Source organism: Oncorhynchus nerka, linkage group LG17, assembly GCF_034236695.1.
Source record: "Oncorhynchus nerka isolate Pitt River linkage group LG17, Oner_Uvic_2.0, whole genome shotgun sequence".
Classification (NCBI taxonomy): Eukaryota; Metazoa; Chordata; class Actinopteri; order Salmoniformes; family Salmonidae; genus Oncorhynchus; species Oncorhynchus nerka.
The window spans coordinates 34,772,747-34,788,699 of record NC_088412.1 but is presented as its reverse complement, the minus strand read 5'-3'; the positions used below and the strand labels follow the sequence as shown (position 1 = coordinate 34,788,699).

General features: G+C 42.3%; 1 protein-coding gene across 3 annotated transcripts in view; it reads left to right on the top strand.

The window, feature by feature from the left end:
• The window catches only part of LOC115145156 (discoidin domain-containing receptor 2-like), a 61,062-nt gene extending 45,458 nt beyond the window's left edge, over positions 1–15,604 (top strand). Inside the window, exons 3-17 of one of the 3 annotated variants that reach the window (XM_029686480.2) lie at positions 1,391–1,493; positions 2,661–2,892; positions 3,107–3,254; positions 3,604–3,706; positions 4,651–4,834; positions 5,039–5,279; positions 5,418–5,489; positions 6,311–6,423; positions 6,628–6,856; positions 7,027–7,271; positions 7,521–7,648; positions 7,876–8,073; positions 11,068–11,302; positions 11,601–11,750; positions 11,858–15,604. In XM_029686480.2, coding sequence (XP_029542340.1) covers positions 1,391–1,493; positions 2,661–2,892; positions 3,107–3,254; positions 3,604–3,706; positions 4,651–4,834; positions 5,039–5,279; positions 5,418–5,489; positions 6,311–6,423; positions 6,628–6,856; positions 7,027–7,271; positions 7,521–7,648; positions 7,876–8,073; positions 11,068–11,302; positions 11,601–11,750; positions 11,858–11,989 — 2,513 coding nt within the window. In that variant the 3' untranslated portion in view covers positions 11,990–15,604. Of the gene's footprint in view, positions 1–1,390; positions 1,494–2,660; positions 2,893–3,106; positions 3,255–3,603; positions 3,707–4,650; positions 4,835–5,038; positions 5,280–5,417; positions 5,490–6,286; positions 6,424–6,627; positions 6,857–7,026; positions 7,272–7,520; positions 7,649–7,875; positions 8,074–11,067; positions 11,303–11,600; positions 11,751–11,857 lie in introns of all 3 variants that reach the window. The other 2 variants (XM_029686481.2, XM_029686479.2) reach the window with 2 other exon arrangements.
• The last annotated feature ends 349 nt before the right edge of the window (positions 15,605–15,953 follow it).

Sequence of the window (15,953 nt, the reverse complement as noted above, 5' to 3'; positions counted from 1 at the left end):
TCTCAGACTTTCTCTTTCCCACCTTCAACAACCTGTTTGCTCTCTGAACTGGCGTATATTGGTTGTGTCGCAGCATTTGAAACGGGTTAAATCAATTTTGAGTAGTTGTGTTCAAACAATGACATGTGTTCTCTATTTGTATTTGATTGTTGCCACTTGTGTTTACCAGTATGGATGACATGTGCATTAGAGTGCAGAATGTGTTTTGGAGAATGAGAATGTGTTCAGAGTTTTGCTGAAAAGTCGAAGTGAGATCTGCAAATGGTGTTTTACCATGTGAAATGGTTTAAGGTATTGACAACAGACTGCATAATTAGCTAAATGAGTTCAGGCAACTGAGGACTTTGTTCAGCCAATGGGTTTTAGTGTTTCAGCAACTGAGAAAACCTGTAATGGTTAGCATCAGTTTTCTACTGAGAAGAGAAGACCGTTGAAGCAATGCGATGGCCAGTGATTATTATTAATCTCAATAAATAATCCATAAACTCCCAGCCCTAACCCTAATATTGATGGAAAATCACCTTCTATTTTTACTTCCAGAAACAGCAACAAAGTAAAGAAATTCTATTTCAGGCTTGTAAAAGTTTAAAAGATACCATCTCTTCCATTTCACACGTAGTTACCCGCTTGCCCAGCGGATCACAGTGAAACAGGATGAAATGTTCAAACGTCCACAGTTAACTTTGATCGTCTCCACTCTGCTACAGGGGAAAGACCACACAGGAGCAAGAGGGTATTCTCTAAAACACACACACTCACTACCCCTTGTGTTTGCACTGGCAGAGAGGTTGAATGGATCCCTGCTCTTTATTTCAATAAAGTAACCACACTCTTAGTGCTGGGGAGAGGGGATGTGTTTTTGTGCCCACCCTGACCCTGACTAAACGCCCACCACTCTCTCAATTTCAGATTGTGATGACTCGAGATTTGATTTTAGAGGAAGGGAGTAGGAGGGTGTATGTCTGTGGTTTATAATAATTCATAATAATGATTAATGTCTGAAGGTCTATGGTTTATAGACAACACCACTGTGGTTGGTCTGGCTGGGCTGGGGGAGTTATGTTTAAAACCCAGTATATAGTGTTTAAAACCATGGCACCAGGTGGAGGAGATTAGACACATAATCCAGGTCAATACAGACTGTGTGTTTATGTCTGAGACCTCAGTAAGAGTTACCACCACACAACTTGGTGTAGTGCAGGTGGTCCCGTGAACTGTGCTCGCGTGACGAGTAACTTTGCCTGTGGTAGCTCCTTGAGCTAATGTCTATGCTTTACATTGTTTCAATAACGGGCTGTTCATACTTGAGCGCATGTTTGGGTGTGTGCGTGGGTGTGTGCGTGACTCTGTGTTTGCATGTGTGTGTACTAAAAGCTGTCTTGTGTTGTAGGTGTGTGTCGGTACCCTCTGGGGATGTCAGGAGGGCAGATTCAGGATGAAGACATCTCAGCCTCCAGTCAGTGGTCTGAGTCGACTGCTGCTAGATACGGCAGGTACTGTATACACACACACACACACACACACACACACACACACACACACACACACACACACTGAGTGTACAAAACATAATATTGAGTTGCACCCCCTTTTGCCCTCAGAACAGCCTCAATTCGTCAGGGCGTGGACTCCACAAGGTGTCAAGTGTTCCACAGGGATGCTGGACCATGTTGACTTCAATGCTTCCCACAGTTGTGTCAAGTTGGCTGGATGTCCTTAGGGTGGTGAACCATTCTTGACACACATGGGAAACTGTTGAGCGTGAAAAACTGCTGCGTTGCAGTTCTTGACACAAACCGGTGCGCCTGGCACCTACTACCATACCTCGTTCAAAGGCTCTTCAATCTTTTGTCTTGTCCATTCACCCATTGAATGACACATACACACAATCTGTGTCTCATTTGTCTCAAGGCTTAAAATGTGTTCTTTAAACAGTCTCCTCCCCTTCATCTACACTGATTGAAGTGGATTTAGTAAGTGACATCAATAAGGGATCAAAAGCTTTCACCTGGATTCACCTGATCAGTCTATGTCAAAGAGCATGTGTTCCTAATGGTTTGTACACTCAGTGTATACATACATACATCTCAACTTCAATTTAGTAGACTGGACACATACATGCGCCCCCAGAACTACACACATGAACTCTCATGTACACTCGTATGCACTCACACACAAAGGTTTTCAATAGTGTGTGTCCGTGTGTGTGTTTTCAATAAACTGCACATCAATTCCCGCTCTCAGCTTATTGTGGATAAGCCTAGAAAGAGCAAGAGACAAAGAAACCGAGAGAGAGGGAGTGAATGTGTGTGTGCATATGTGTGCGTGTTGGAGAGTGTGGGTGGCCTGCACTCAGTGTAAGGAACGTAATCTATGTTATTTTTATTCTGACCTAGCTTCCCCCCTCCCTTGCCAGCTCAGCCCTAAATGAACACTTTCACATTAATTTACGACAAAGGTGTTTGTTTAATAGGCTGTATGAACTGACATCCAGCCACCACACTCACTTTCCACTCAGCTCTCCTTTCCCTCCACCCTTTCCCTCTCTTTCTGTGTTCTCCTGCCTCCCTTTCGCTCATTTTCACACTCATTTTTCCTATGTGTTATCTTCCTCTCTCCTCTCTCCCTCTACTTCCCCTCTCCTCTCCTCCCTCTCTCAGGTTGGACTTTGAGGAGGGTGATGGCGCGTGGTGTCCAGAGAGAACGGTGGAACCAGACAGCCTGAAGGAGTTCCTCCAGGTAGACCTGCGCTCCCTCCACTTCATCACCCTGGTGGGCACCCAGGGCCGCCACGCAGGGGGCATCGGCAACGAGTTTGCCCAGATGTACAAGATCAAATACAGCCGTGACGGCAGCCGCTGGATCTCCTGGAGGAACAGGCAAGGCAACCAGGTAATCAATCAGTTTTATTATTGATGAAGTTGATTATTGTTTGACAGGGACAGGAATATAAAAATGTTGATCATAAAATATTGATTGATAATGGTACTACTGGTGATTTGTGAGGACGATCTAGGTGGTTAAGGTAACTGGAAAGGGTGAGTTATTGCTTATTATTTAGGCTAATTGATTGATTGATTATTATCTGTGGGTGACATGGCTATAGGTCATTGAGGGGAACAGGAATGCATATGACATCATGCTGAAGGACCTGGAGCCTCCGATCATCGCCCGCTTCGTGAGGTTCATGCCCGTCTCAGACCACTCTATGAACGTCTGCATGAGGGTGGAGCTCTACGGCTGTGAATGGCTCGGTAAGACAGGGGGAGGAGAAAGGGAGATGTGGAGGAGCTTCCTATTGTGAACCATAGGTAGACATATGTAGCACATGGGGATGTGTGAAACTTACTCCTCAGCCTGAAGTGTCGCCACTTGCGCCGCCGAATTGCTAGCCTTTCACATGGCACTGACTGGTAAGACGCTTCAGGAGGTTGGTCACGTGTGCTAGCAAGGCAGAGGTCCTGGGATCGAGCTTCAGTGTGAGTGGAATCAGGAGGAAGTTGTACACGCTAAGAAACAGTGTGACATCCTTTACACAGAGTTCGGCAAACAGTGTTTAGGATTCAGCTCAGTAGGCTAATACAGAGTCCCTCTCTCTGCCAGACGGTTTGGTGTCCTACAACGCTCCAGCAGGAGAACAGATGAGTCTAGAGGGCCAGCCTGTCCACTTCAACGACTCGGTGTACGACGGAGCCGTCATCCACAGGTGGGTGTGCATCGCTCCTACTTTCATCCTCCCTCATCATCTTGCTCTTCCTCCTTTCTCTTTTTCTTCCTTGTCCTTATTCTTTCTCCTTTTCATTCTGCCTGTCTTAAAGTATCCCTCCTCTCTCGGTTTATCCAACCTCATCCTCAGTTCTTCCTCTCCTCCTTTTGTCCTTCCTTCACCACCAATCTCGGAGTTGTGGTTCCACGCTGGCCCTGTTATTGCCTGGTTGCTGTAGTTACGGCAGGATGTAGACAGCGCAAAGGCATGGGTCACTGTGGTTTTGTCACGCATACACACACATACATACACACACACAAGAATGCTTCTCTGCACAGTGATGCGCTGGACTGTTACGAACACACACAGAGACAATTACACCCACACATGACTTCTGGTGCATAAACGTGTGCGAGAGTTTGAGTCAGTGTCTTTGGACTAAAACATGACTTTTTGAGAACATAAATGACTATATGGGTATCCTTGCTGCCTTTCTGTGTTGGTGTTTGAGTCAATGTGTACTGAATAGTTTCCTCCATGACGCTGCCCTCAGTTTCTCTGCTATAGACAGACTTCTATCTCTATTTCTCTCTCTGCTTCTCTTTCTCTCTCTCTCTCTCTGAGTTTGAGTCTGTGAATGTTGTCTGAGAAGAGAAAATGGCTCAGGTTTTGATAGCACTGCCAAGAGGAGATGTTGAATGTGGAAAAGATGATGCTACCACCTAGTGGTCGTGGAGGGAAGTTGAACAAACAGAAACGAGCTTCCCTTTCACAAAATGAATATTGTGCATTGTAAAATAAATACTTGGTAATTAAACATGAAAATAGCAATTATTCTGTGTCAAGCAAGGTTGTCAACACAGAGACTCTCTGGTTCCCCCCAAAAAAACATAACTCTGAGCTATATCTTTATCTGTTCTTCTCTCTATCTTCTCCATATCCAGTATGACGGAGGGCCTGGGCCAGCTGACTGATGGGATGTGTGGATTAGATGACTTCACCCACAGCCACGTCTACAATGTGTGGCCTGGCTACGACTACGTAGGTTGGACCAACGAGAGCTTCCCCAACGGATACGTGGAGATCATGTTCGAGTTCGACCGCACACGCAACTTCACCACCATGAAGGTGTGGGTGGGTGGGTGCTGGTGTCAGGGGATGTTATCTCCCAGCTGTTTACAGTGTGCATAAAGGGAGTTGGTATTTTTTAAATTCCCAAATTACAGGCATTACAGTTCTAAATCTTTCAGCTTTTTGACCCTTTTTCCAATCACAGATTTCAGTCTCCACAACGTATTCCCCTCTTGCTCACCCATCTCTCTCTGTCTCTAGGTGCACTGTAACAACATGTTCATGCAGCATATCAAGGCATTCCGCCAGGTTGTGTGTTACTTCCGTTCCGAGGCTGACTGGGAGGCCACGCCCCTTTCCTTCAGCCCTGTGGTGGATGACGTCAATCCCAGCGCCCGATTCATCACTGTCTCTCTGGCCAATCACATGGCCAGTGCTATGAAGTGCCATTTCTACTTCGCTGACGCCTGGATGATGTTTAGCGAAATCACCTTCCAGTCAGGTAAATGTTTACACACACACAAGAGATCACCTCCAAATCATGTGCTGTAGAGAAAACACACCTTGTTTGGTTTGAATATTAATCTGTAAAATATTATCAGTGCTTTGTTATGATTTACGTCTGTCTGTTCTCTTCCAGACACAGCCATGTACAATACTACCCTGGCTCCACCCAAGACTGGCAGTGGCCCCCCCACCAGCACTCAACCAGGTCAGTTCCCACTACACATGCATTACACACACGCTTTATCAGTTTTTACCTCTTTTACCACACACTCCCACCCGTGAGCAATGGCTGTGGCCAAAACCCACTTCCCGCTTTAAGATCGGACCCTTTTTTTTCAATTTTCGTCTAAAATTACATACCCAAATCTAACTGCCTATAGCTCACTACCTGAAACAAGGATATGCATATTCTTGATACCATTTAAAAGTAAATACTTTGAATTTAGTGGAAATATGAAATTAATGTAGGAGAATATAATACATTAGTTCTGGTAAAAGGTAATACAAAGAAAAAACCATGCATATTTTTTTTGTACTGTCTTGGAAATGCATGAGAAAGGCCATAATGTATTATTCCAGCCCGGGTGCAATTTAGATTTTGGCCACTAGATGGCAGCAGTGTACGTGCAACGTTTTAGACTGATCCAATGAATCATTGCATTTCTGTTCAAAATGTTGTATGAAGACTGCCCAAATGTGCCTAATTGGTTTATTAATAACTTTTCAAGTTCATAGCTGTGCACTCTCCTCAAACAATGGCATGGTATTCTTTCACTTGTAATAGCTGCTGTAAATTGGACAGTGCAGTTAGGATTAAGAAGAATTTAAGCATTCTGCCAATATCAGATATGTCTATGTCCTGGGAAATGTTCTTGTTACTTACAACCTCATGCTAATCGCATTCACCTATATTAGCTCAACCGTTCCGAGGGGACCCACCAATCCTGTAGAGGTTAATTCTATCATCCAATCGAATGGTGTCTTCCCCCATCCCCTCCCCAGGGGATGACCCCACCCACAAAATAGACGACAGCAACACCAGAATTCTGATTGGCTGCCTGGTGGCCATCATCTTCATCCTCATCGCCATCATCGTCATCATCCTCTGGAGGCAGGTCTGGCAAAAGATGCTGGAGAAGGTGAGAGATCCTGCCTGTTCACACACATTTTATCTGATTCACAAAGCGTTTTGATGCACCATGTCTCTGAATGTGAAAGTTAGTTTGTAACTATTCGTTACTATCAGGAAATGCAAAATATTATACAAATCTTACTATTTACCATGTGTTGATCAATCAGGACTGGTCAGATGTGTCTCTTCACCCCAGCATCCTTTATTCTAGGCCTCGCGGCGGATGCTGGACGATGAACTAACTGCTAGTCTGTCACTACAGAGCGAGACATTCGCCTACAGCCACAACAACCCTTCATCATCATCATCATCATCAGCACCCAGCGAACAGGAGTCTAGCTCCACCTACGAGCGTATCTTCCCCCTGGGCCCTGACTACCAGGAGCCTTCACGACTGATACGCAAGCTGCCTGAGTTCTCCCAAAGCTCGGAGGAGGCCGGTAAGTAGACACAAAGGCAGGGTTTAAATGACCAGAAAATACATATGCTGGAGTTGGGTTACGGAGGTTGGAAAGATGGGATGTCTGCATTCTGTAAGCATGAAGTCGCCCTATTGTGTATTATCATGTCCTATTGCTGATTTATCTTCAACTCTTTTCTCCGGTTCCAGCATTGACCAGCACAGTGGTGGCAGTGACAGCCTCCAAGGCTCCCACGGCAACATTTGCCCAGGACGGAGTCCCTCACTATGCCGAGGCAGACGTCGTCAACCTGCAGGGCGTAACTGGGGGCAACACGTACGCGGTCCCTGCTCTAACCATGGACCTGCTGTCAGGGAAGGACGTGGCGGTGGAAGAGTTCCCCAGGAAACTGCTCACCTTTAAAGAAAAGCTGGGCGAGGGACAGTTTGGAGAGGTTTGTGCTCTCTGGACATCACATAGTAAACAGAAATCAATTCTGTGAACGATTTACATTACGTCAATTAAACACATTTCTTATGCCCTTCTGAGATAAAGAACATTGATCAGGGTCATCGAATAGATTCATCTGGTGATTTAAGCTAGAGAAAAAGCTTTCACAACCTTTGTGGCTCTTTAGAACCATCGTTAGTGACCATTAGATGTAGTGTGTTGAACAGAGGCTCCATGTTTCGTCCCCCTACAGGTCCACCTGTGTGAGGCAGAGGGCATGCAGGAGTTTATGGATGAGGATTTCTCCTTTGACATCAGTGACAACCAGCCAGTACTGGTGGCTGTTAAGATGCTAAGGGCAGACGCTAACAAAAACGCCAGGTGAGGGGGGCCACGTTCCTGATAGGAGAATACAGTGAATGTCTGCACATACTGCTCTCAGATGTATTGTCCACATAGACATGTTTTTTGAGTGATTCTTCCAGCACCAGTACACCTTTTGAATGTGTGTGTTGTGCGATATATTCCCATATATTAATCAAAGCTCTCACAGTCTCCCCTCTGACTTCTAACCTCTGCCCTTGTCTGTGTTCCTATGTTATCATCAGGAACGACTTCCTGAAGGAGATTAAGATCATGTCTCGTCTGAAGGACCCTAACATCATCCGTCTGCTGGCTGTGTGTATCTGCAGTGACCCCCTCTGCATGATCACAGAGTACATGGAGAATGGAGACCTCAACCAGTTCCTGTCCCGCCATGAACCTGAGGGACAGCTAGCGCTCATCAGCAACGCACCCACTGTCAGGTAAGGGTGAGGGGAGGGAGGTTTGTGTGTGTGTGTGTGTGTGTGTGTGTGTGCGTGCGTGCGTGCGTGCGTGTCGATCCAACCATTGTTAGCGCATAAAATGCAAATTTCTTTATTGTGCTGTATTCCTCTGAGCATGCCACCCAAAACGCACTCACCCCTAAGCGCATCCCTGATTTGGCTCGAAGTCTGGAATTCAATCAGCTCAGTTTGAATTGCGGCCTCATCCAGCAAGGGTATTGTTTTCTTGGCAAGGGAGGATAATTATCCACCTGGGCGGACTGTGAGAGGATCAAGTACAAACGTAATGATATCCTTGGGCAAGCTGTAGTCTTCAAATCTGGTGGAGAAGTTGTCCCTCAGCTGCTTGATGTAATCTTCCATCACCTCTGTGACAATGCAGCGGCCTGGTCCCTCTGTCCAAATCGAACAACTCAAGCTTCCTAGTAAAAGCCTCAACTTTTCCCACCTTGTCCACGACTGTTTTCGCTCTGACTTGTAACTGCAGATTTAACCCGTTTAAGTGACAGAATATGTCAGCCAAAAAAGCCATGTGTGGGTAGCTTGCAGTTAACATTTCAAGCTACTTTGAAAGTTCCATGCTTAGATTCATAATGACGTCTGAGATGGAATTATTTGCAGCAACCTTTTCATTGCTATTAAGACACATTGGCTTGGCATTGGGAAAATATGGTCAAATGAACGCATATCTCTCTGTACATTCTATCCGGAAACTTCCAATTTGATTATCCACCTTTTTTTTTAAATACTTTTTTGAGAGCAACATTTTCCCTTGCTTTCAAGCTATTTGTTCTGAACCTATGTTGATGTTGAAAAAGAAGTGTAGCCTACAGTAGGTTACGTAGACCTGCTTTTCCCCACCAATCAATGCACAGAGAAATAGACAGAAATAATAATTGAATAGAGACATGGTGATTTTATGAGCGTAATCAGATCAAAATTATTGTTATTGTCACTGAATTAATGATGTACTAATCAGATGTGTTATACATTTTCAATTTGTAGTGTTGGCCAATTATAATTGCTAATATTACATACTAATTATGTCCTGGCCCGCCGACTATTAGCTCAGAAGAAATTTGGCCTGAAGCCAAACCTAATTGACAAACCCTGATTTAGAGACTATTTCAGATGCATTCACACTGAGAAGTGAAATTAGTGCTATCTTGCAGCCATATTGTGGTTCTCACTGGTTAAACTGATTTTGGGGAACTGTCTATATAGAAGTTCCTGTCAAATAAAAACTTTTCAAAAACACACACAAACACTTTCAAAAATAATTGTGCCCTGTATGAATGAGATTGTTGTTTGTGGGGGAAAAACAATATTTCTGTAACTGGAAGCATTTGGGAATGCATAGTAGAAGTTTCACCGCGTGGTCTGTAATGCTACGAGCAAGGTTTAAAGGGCGACTCTGGGATTCAAACAACAACAAACCAGCACTTTAGTCAACAGCTATGGGCTGCAGATGGAAAGATGGAACAACTCTCAAATTCATCGACGGAGCTATGAAGGCAATGATTGACCATCCATGAGATCAAAATGATCAAATATTTTGTACCAAACCCAGATTGCCCCTTTAATTCCAGAGGGCAGGCTTTGAAAGCTATTGACGTAATCAAGCGGCTCTTAAGGCATACATACTAAATATTTATTTGGCATGTGCATGTTGTTCTAGGGTGAAATGATTTCTGACATTTCTACAGATTTATACCGCACATCGATTTTATCAAATGGGGTTTAGTTCACCTCATGTGACTACAAATCTGAAATGATTGAGACTTTCAAAGTTTATTTCCAAATATCTATTTTAATGCAGATTACCCTACACTATTGACTAACACATGTCATCTTGCAGTGTGGAGTGCATTTTTCCATTTGGTTGTAGCCACAAGCACAGAGGAGATTGGAGAACTGAGGGTTTCGGCCTGTTTCCACCCCTAGCTAGCTAGAAAGGTATTTAGCAAACCAGCTAGGATACATGAGTTAATATACAAGCTGTTAAGCCTATAAGCTGAGTAAACTAGCTAAAATAGCTAGTGAATATGCTTTATCACAATAATCTAGTAAACTAAAGACTAGTTATTGTATCCACAGGAACCTGTATAATGGTATAGCTAATAAGCCCAGCTATCGGAATGGATAATGTGAACTCTAAATTCACCTAAATTGCCTCTCGGTAAGTCTGTCACTGCAAGTTATCTTGTCCCCTGTTCTGTTTACCTGGCTATGCAAATGAAATGACATTGTCAGTCTAGGTAGGTGTGTGACTTGAAAACAGACATAATTGAGACAGTTGCTTTTAACTCTACTTTAAAAGGTTGTCACGAGGCAGTTTTAATCTTTAGTAACAGGTATTTAAATAATACACCATTTTAATGGGTTTTAGTGGTTGTATCATATGACATTTAAAATGATCCCTTGTCATGACAGATGACAGAGATGTTAAATTTTTCAGCATTTGTGGCAGATTTGATTAACTTTCTTCTGAATTGAAGGGTCCACTACAAAGTATGCATTGATGTCATATCATGACCCTTTAAGAAAAAAACTTTTTTGTAGCCAAAAATGCATTTTAAGGTTGGTTGCAACATATGATATTAGTGTTTTTCAAATGTGTGCCAAAGTTAAATATTACAATTTTTGTTATGAATTACACCCAATTCACAATACTTTTGTTGTTTAAATTCAACCTCAGACAGTTACACCATATGGCATTTTCACTCTTTGACATGCCAAAACTGTAAAAATGTATCATGCTTTATGATACAGTACATTGATGCGGTGCCAAACGGAGGAGAACATGTAGAAATGTGATGTAAGAAGATGTTTTGTATTACGGTTTGTATTTACACATTTACAAGGTTATGTGATGATATTATACAACGGGTGGGTTCTAATCCTGAATGCTGATTGGTTAAAACCGCATTCCAGCCGGTGTCAACTCTCCTCTCTTTCTCTTCTCTGCTCCAGCTACAGTAACCTGTGCTACATGGCCACTCAGATTGCCTCAGGGATGAGGTACCTCTCCTCGCTCAACTTTGTCCACAGAGACCTGGCCACAAGGAACTGTCTGGTGGGGAAGAACTACACCATCAAGATCGCTGACTTTGGCATGAGCAGGAACCTGTACAGCGGAGACTACTACCGCATCCAGGGCCGGGCCGTGTTGCCCATACGATGGATGTCCTGGGAGAGCATACTGCTGGTGAGGAGGGAGGGAGGGATGGAAACTGGTGAGACGTGGTGCCCCCCTGATGGTCATACATAGTGTAGATACCTCAGTTTACTTCACGGAATGAGGCCACTGGCTATCAGACCATTCACAATATGAACCTGACTACATTGCACTCTAGTTATAACAATCCCTGATAAAACGTTAAATCGTTTCTGTTTCCTGTAATGGTCCAGTGAATGAAGATTCTGGTTATCAGTTGAACTAGCCCCTTTTTAAGCCATAGAAATCAAATCACCTAATGTCTGTTGTTCTGCCTCTTCACTCCCAGGGTAAGTTCACCACAGCCAGTGACGTGTGGGCGTTTGGGGTGACGCTGTGGGAGACCCTAACCTTCTGTAACGAGCAGCCTTACTCCCAGCTGACTGACGAACAGGTCATAGAGAACACTGGCGAGTTCTTCAGGGACCAGAAACGACAGGTGAGAGAAACACGCACACACACACTCACCCGTGACTCACTCTCTTTTGCTGTACATCTACCTGCCTATGTTCTACTGTGTTGTACCTGATTGTCTATGTGTTGTAGGTCTACCTTCCCCAGCCAGTGCTGTGTCCTGACTCTGTGTATAAGATCATGCTGAATTGTTGGAGGAGGAACACCAAGGAGAGGCCTTCCTTCCAGGACATCCACCGAGCACTGCTGGAGAGCCAAGCTTAGGGCCAGTCCCCCTGGGCCAGCACACACACACACACACACACACACACACACAGACAGACAGACAGACGGATGAAACGCATAAACCACACATTACGCATCCATCAAAAGTTCAACTCAATTCAACTAATGATGCACGGAAAAATTACAAATGGCTGTCAGATTGTCTCAGATAGAGAAGCCAAAGTGAATTGTAGCAATGAAAGTTCGGTACTTTTAAAAATGTATAATTTATTCAAAATTATACTATAAATGAGTGTTCCCACCTTGTTTAATATAGTTTATGGTATTGGCACGTCTATGAATTAAATTGTGTTTTCTTTAAGAAGACTGCTTGAATGTAAAAAAGAATACAAGTTTCATTGATGTCTTAACAAAACATAAGTGTTCAGTTTGGAGATTTTTGGTGAATTTTTATATTTGAAAAGGTTATTCATCTCAGTCAGTCTGACAGTCTGACAGTTTATTCAAAGCCAACAGGGATAATTATGTTTTCATAAAAATAATGCATTATAATTATAAGACTTAATATTATAACATTATACCTATTGGCTTTTGATTAAGGAGTTACAAGTGATAAACAAATTCATAACATGGACATTAACCAAAATTTAAACATGTCTCAACTGTAGTACTCTGGCATACACTCTGCTACAGTGTTTGCCAGTGATATTTGACCAAGAGTGCTCAGAGACATCAATATGTATGTACTTCTCAAATATTCATATTTTGTATTTATATGTATTGTTTATTTGTGTGTTCTGTTTGCTTCTTTTTTACAGTACCAGTCAAAAGTTTGGACACACCTACTCGTTCTAGGGTTTATCTTTATTTTTAATATTTTCTACTTTGTAGAATAATAGTGAAGACATCGAAACTATGAAAGAACACATTTGGAATCATGTAGTAACCAAAAAAGTGTCAAACAAATCAAAATATATTTTATATTTTGAGATTCTTCAAATAGCCACCCATTGCCTTGAAGACAGATGACACTCTTGGCAATCTCTCAACCAGCTTCAGCTGGAATGCTTTTCCAACAGTCTTGAAGTCGTCCCCACATATGCTGAGCACTTGTTGGCTGCTTTTCCTTCACTCTGCAGTCCAACTCATCCCAAACCATCTCAATTGGGTTGAGGTTGGGTGATTGTGGAGGCCAGGTCATCTGATGCAGCACTCCGTCACTCTCCTTATTGGTCAAATAGCCCTTACGCAGCCTGGAGGTGTGTTGGGTCATTGTCCTATTGATAGTCCCACTAAGCGCAAACCAGATGGGATGGTGTATCGCTGCAGAATGCTATGGTAGCCATGCTGGTTAAGCGGCCCTTAAATTCTAAATAAATTACAGACAGTGTCACCAGCAAAGCACCATCACACCTCCTCCTCTATACTTCACGGTGGGAACCACACATGCCGAGATCATTCGTTCACCTACTGTCATCAAGGCAAAGGGTGGCTATTTGAAGAATCTCAAATATAAAAAAATCTTCATTTGTTTAACACTTTTTTGGTTACTATGTGTTTCCATATGTTTTATTTCATAGTTTTGATATTTACATTATTATTCTACAATTGAGAAAATAGTAAAAATAAAGAAAAACCCTTGAATGAGTAGGTGTGCCCAAACGTTTGACTGGTACTATATATTTGGATACTGATCAGCTTTTATTTTTGCATGGGAAAAGTTGTACATTCAGTTTTGTATTTTGTTCAATGTCTTTTGAGAGTGTCATGGAAATTCTAAAGTGAGACAGTAGATTATTTCAAACAACTTTATTATAAGATTTGTAAAAATGGAGCAGTCAACAATCCACTCAACATAGTCCAGAGTTGATAGCTCAAACAAACGGAATTGGCTCTCAGCTTTTATAGAAAAGTCCAACCTCTTTGTCTATGTGGCAGTCCGCTGATGTGTGCAAACAGGTGTGAGGAACATAGTGTATAAAAGGTGTTTAGCTTGTCTGTGCAGATTAAGAATGCTGATGTTGCCACCGTTGTCTGTTCCTTCATGCAAGTTTCCACACAGAAGAGTTCCTGCAGATAGTACAAACGGTATGTCAGATACTTAGGTCGCACCCGACTCTTATCTGTACGCCCAGACGTATGACTAAGCCTGCATCAGCTAAAAAAAACACTAGCATATAACAATGGACAATTCTCAAAGTAAAAACAGCATAGTATGTCTAATTTAGAAATTTTCCACGACAAGAGTTGTATGAGAAAATGGCAGTTAGCTTTGTGGGAGGTGGGGTGGAGGATATGCCTTCAATAACATTACAAATGTTTGTTCTAGAGACGCCTAATCTATTCTCATTCCTATATGTGACCAAATCACTGTTCAAATCAGATCTGAGATAAGCTGCATTATTGCGGGTCCATGTTCGCGCCATACTGATCAGACTATGGTGCTAATCGGGATCCAGACTGGAGGAGTGATTATGGGCCAACTGTATGTGCAGAATAGTCTTTGAAAAGTGAAACGTAGGAAAATGTGCTTCAAGAGGGAATGTTTTTTAATGGTTCGTGTGTTTGCTACCTTTTATACAACGAATGTTGTTCTAAGCTATTTTTGTGTTGTATTGAAAGTGTTAAATTTGACCGTTTTTCTGAACAAGAAAGCAACTGTTTATGAAGTATCTCTGTTGAAAGAGAGCGAGAGCTGAACGGCCGTTTAAAGGGTTTCTGAATAGAGTTCAGGGTGATAATCAGTCAGAAGGATTTCCGACAATGTCAACTGCACACGAGGACAGTTGTTGTAACACAAGACAGTTACTATAGTAGCTCTCACGATTATAATGTTTTCCCACCAATACCTTTAAGGCTTCAGGTTTGAACCCTACGGCTTCCATATGTTATAAACCTGTCTGCAGGCTTCATACTCTACAGGCCTAGATTTGACATCATACTTCCTACAATCACACACACAGATTCAACGTTACTCAGAGGCTTCCTCCTTCTTATCAGCAACCTTTGCCCCTGGACCTTATTATTCACATAGTGGTGTCACTTAATTGCAAACTATTAGTCATAATGCACTATATCTAGTTTATTTTCTATTATGGGCTGAGACCCAAATCAAACTCTATTCTCTGATGATCTGTGTCCTGTTTTATTTCTGTATTTAATTTTCTCATTTTGTTTTATGATTCTCTCCTGACCATGAACTATGTGTATATTGCCCTGTGGGAAGTATATTTTGTACATATATTGTAGGCCAAAGATAAACATGCTAAATGGTCTGGCTGTCATTTTGTCCCCCGTTGGTTTGTTTCGGTAGTGATGATGAGGCATGCATTGATATTCTTCAGACCGAAAAGGGACCCGTTCACAGCATCCCAGTGCTTCATTGTTTTTGAATGTTTTATTATTTTATTATTACAGATAAGCCAGCTATAAAGAGAATGAGGGTATACTTACAGTATGTACAGTAATAAAGCTGTTTAGAGGTTATTACTGTGTTATTGCACAAGGAAATTCAATAATGGTTTAGTTTTATTAGATATTTGTATTCTAATGGTTTTTTGCTTATGAAAAAACAAATATTTCAGAGAAAACATCAAATTTGTCTGGGTGATAATTTGTTACAGACAAAAATAAAAAATGAAATCACCAAAATAATGATTTGTCTATTGTATAGCTTTACAATTAACACTACATTCACAATATGAATAAGAATAAATAAATTTGTGACACAGACAAATTATATCTTGGTTCTAGACTGACTGTGGTCTATCGCTGGGGCGATAGAAGTGGAAGTGGTTAGCAGAGGGTTCTACCTTTAGTCTACTGTAGTAAGTAGTTCAGAAAATGTGTTTCTGTGTTTTATACCTTTATTTAACTAGGCAAGTCAGTTAAGAACAAATTCTTATTTTCAATGACAGTCTTGGAACATTGGGTTAATGACAGATTTTTTTACCTTGTCAGCTCAGGGATTTGATCTTGCAACCTTTCGGTTACTAGTCCACCG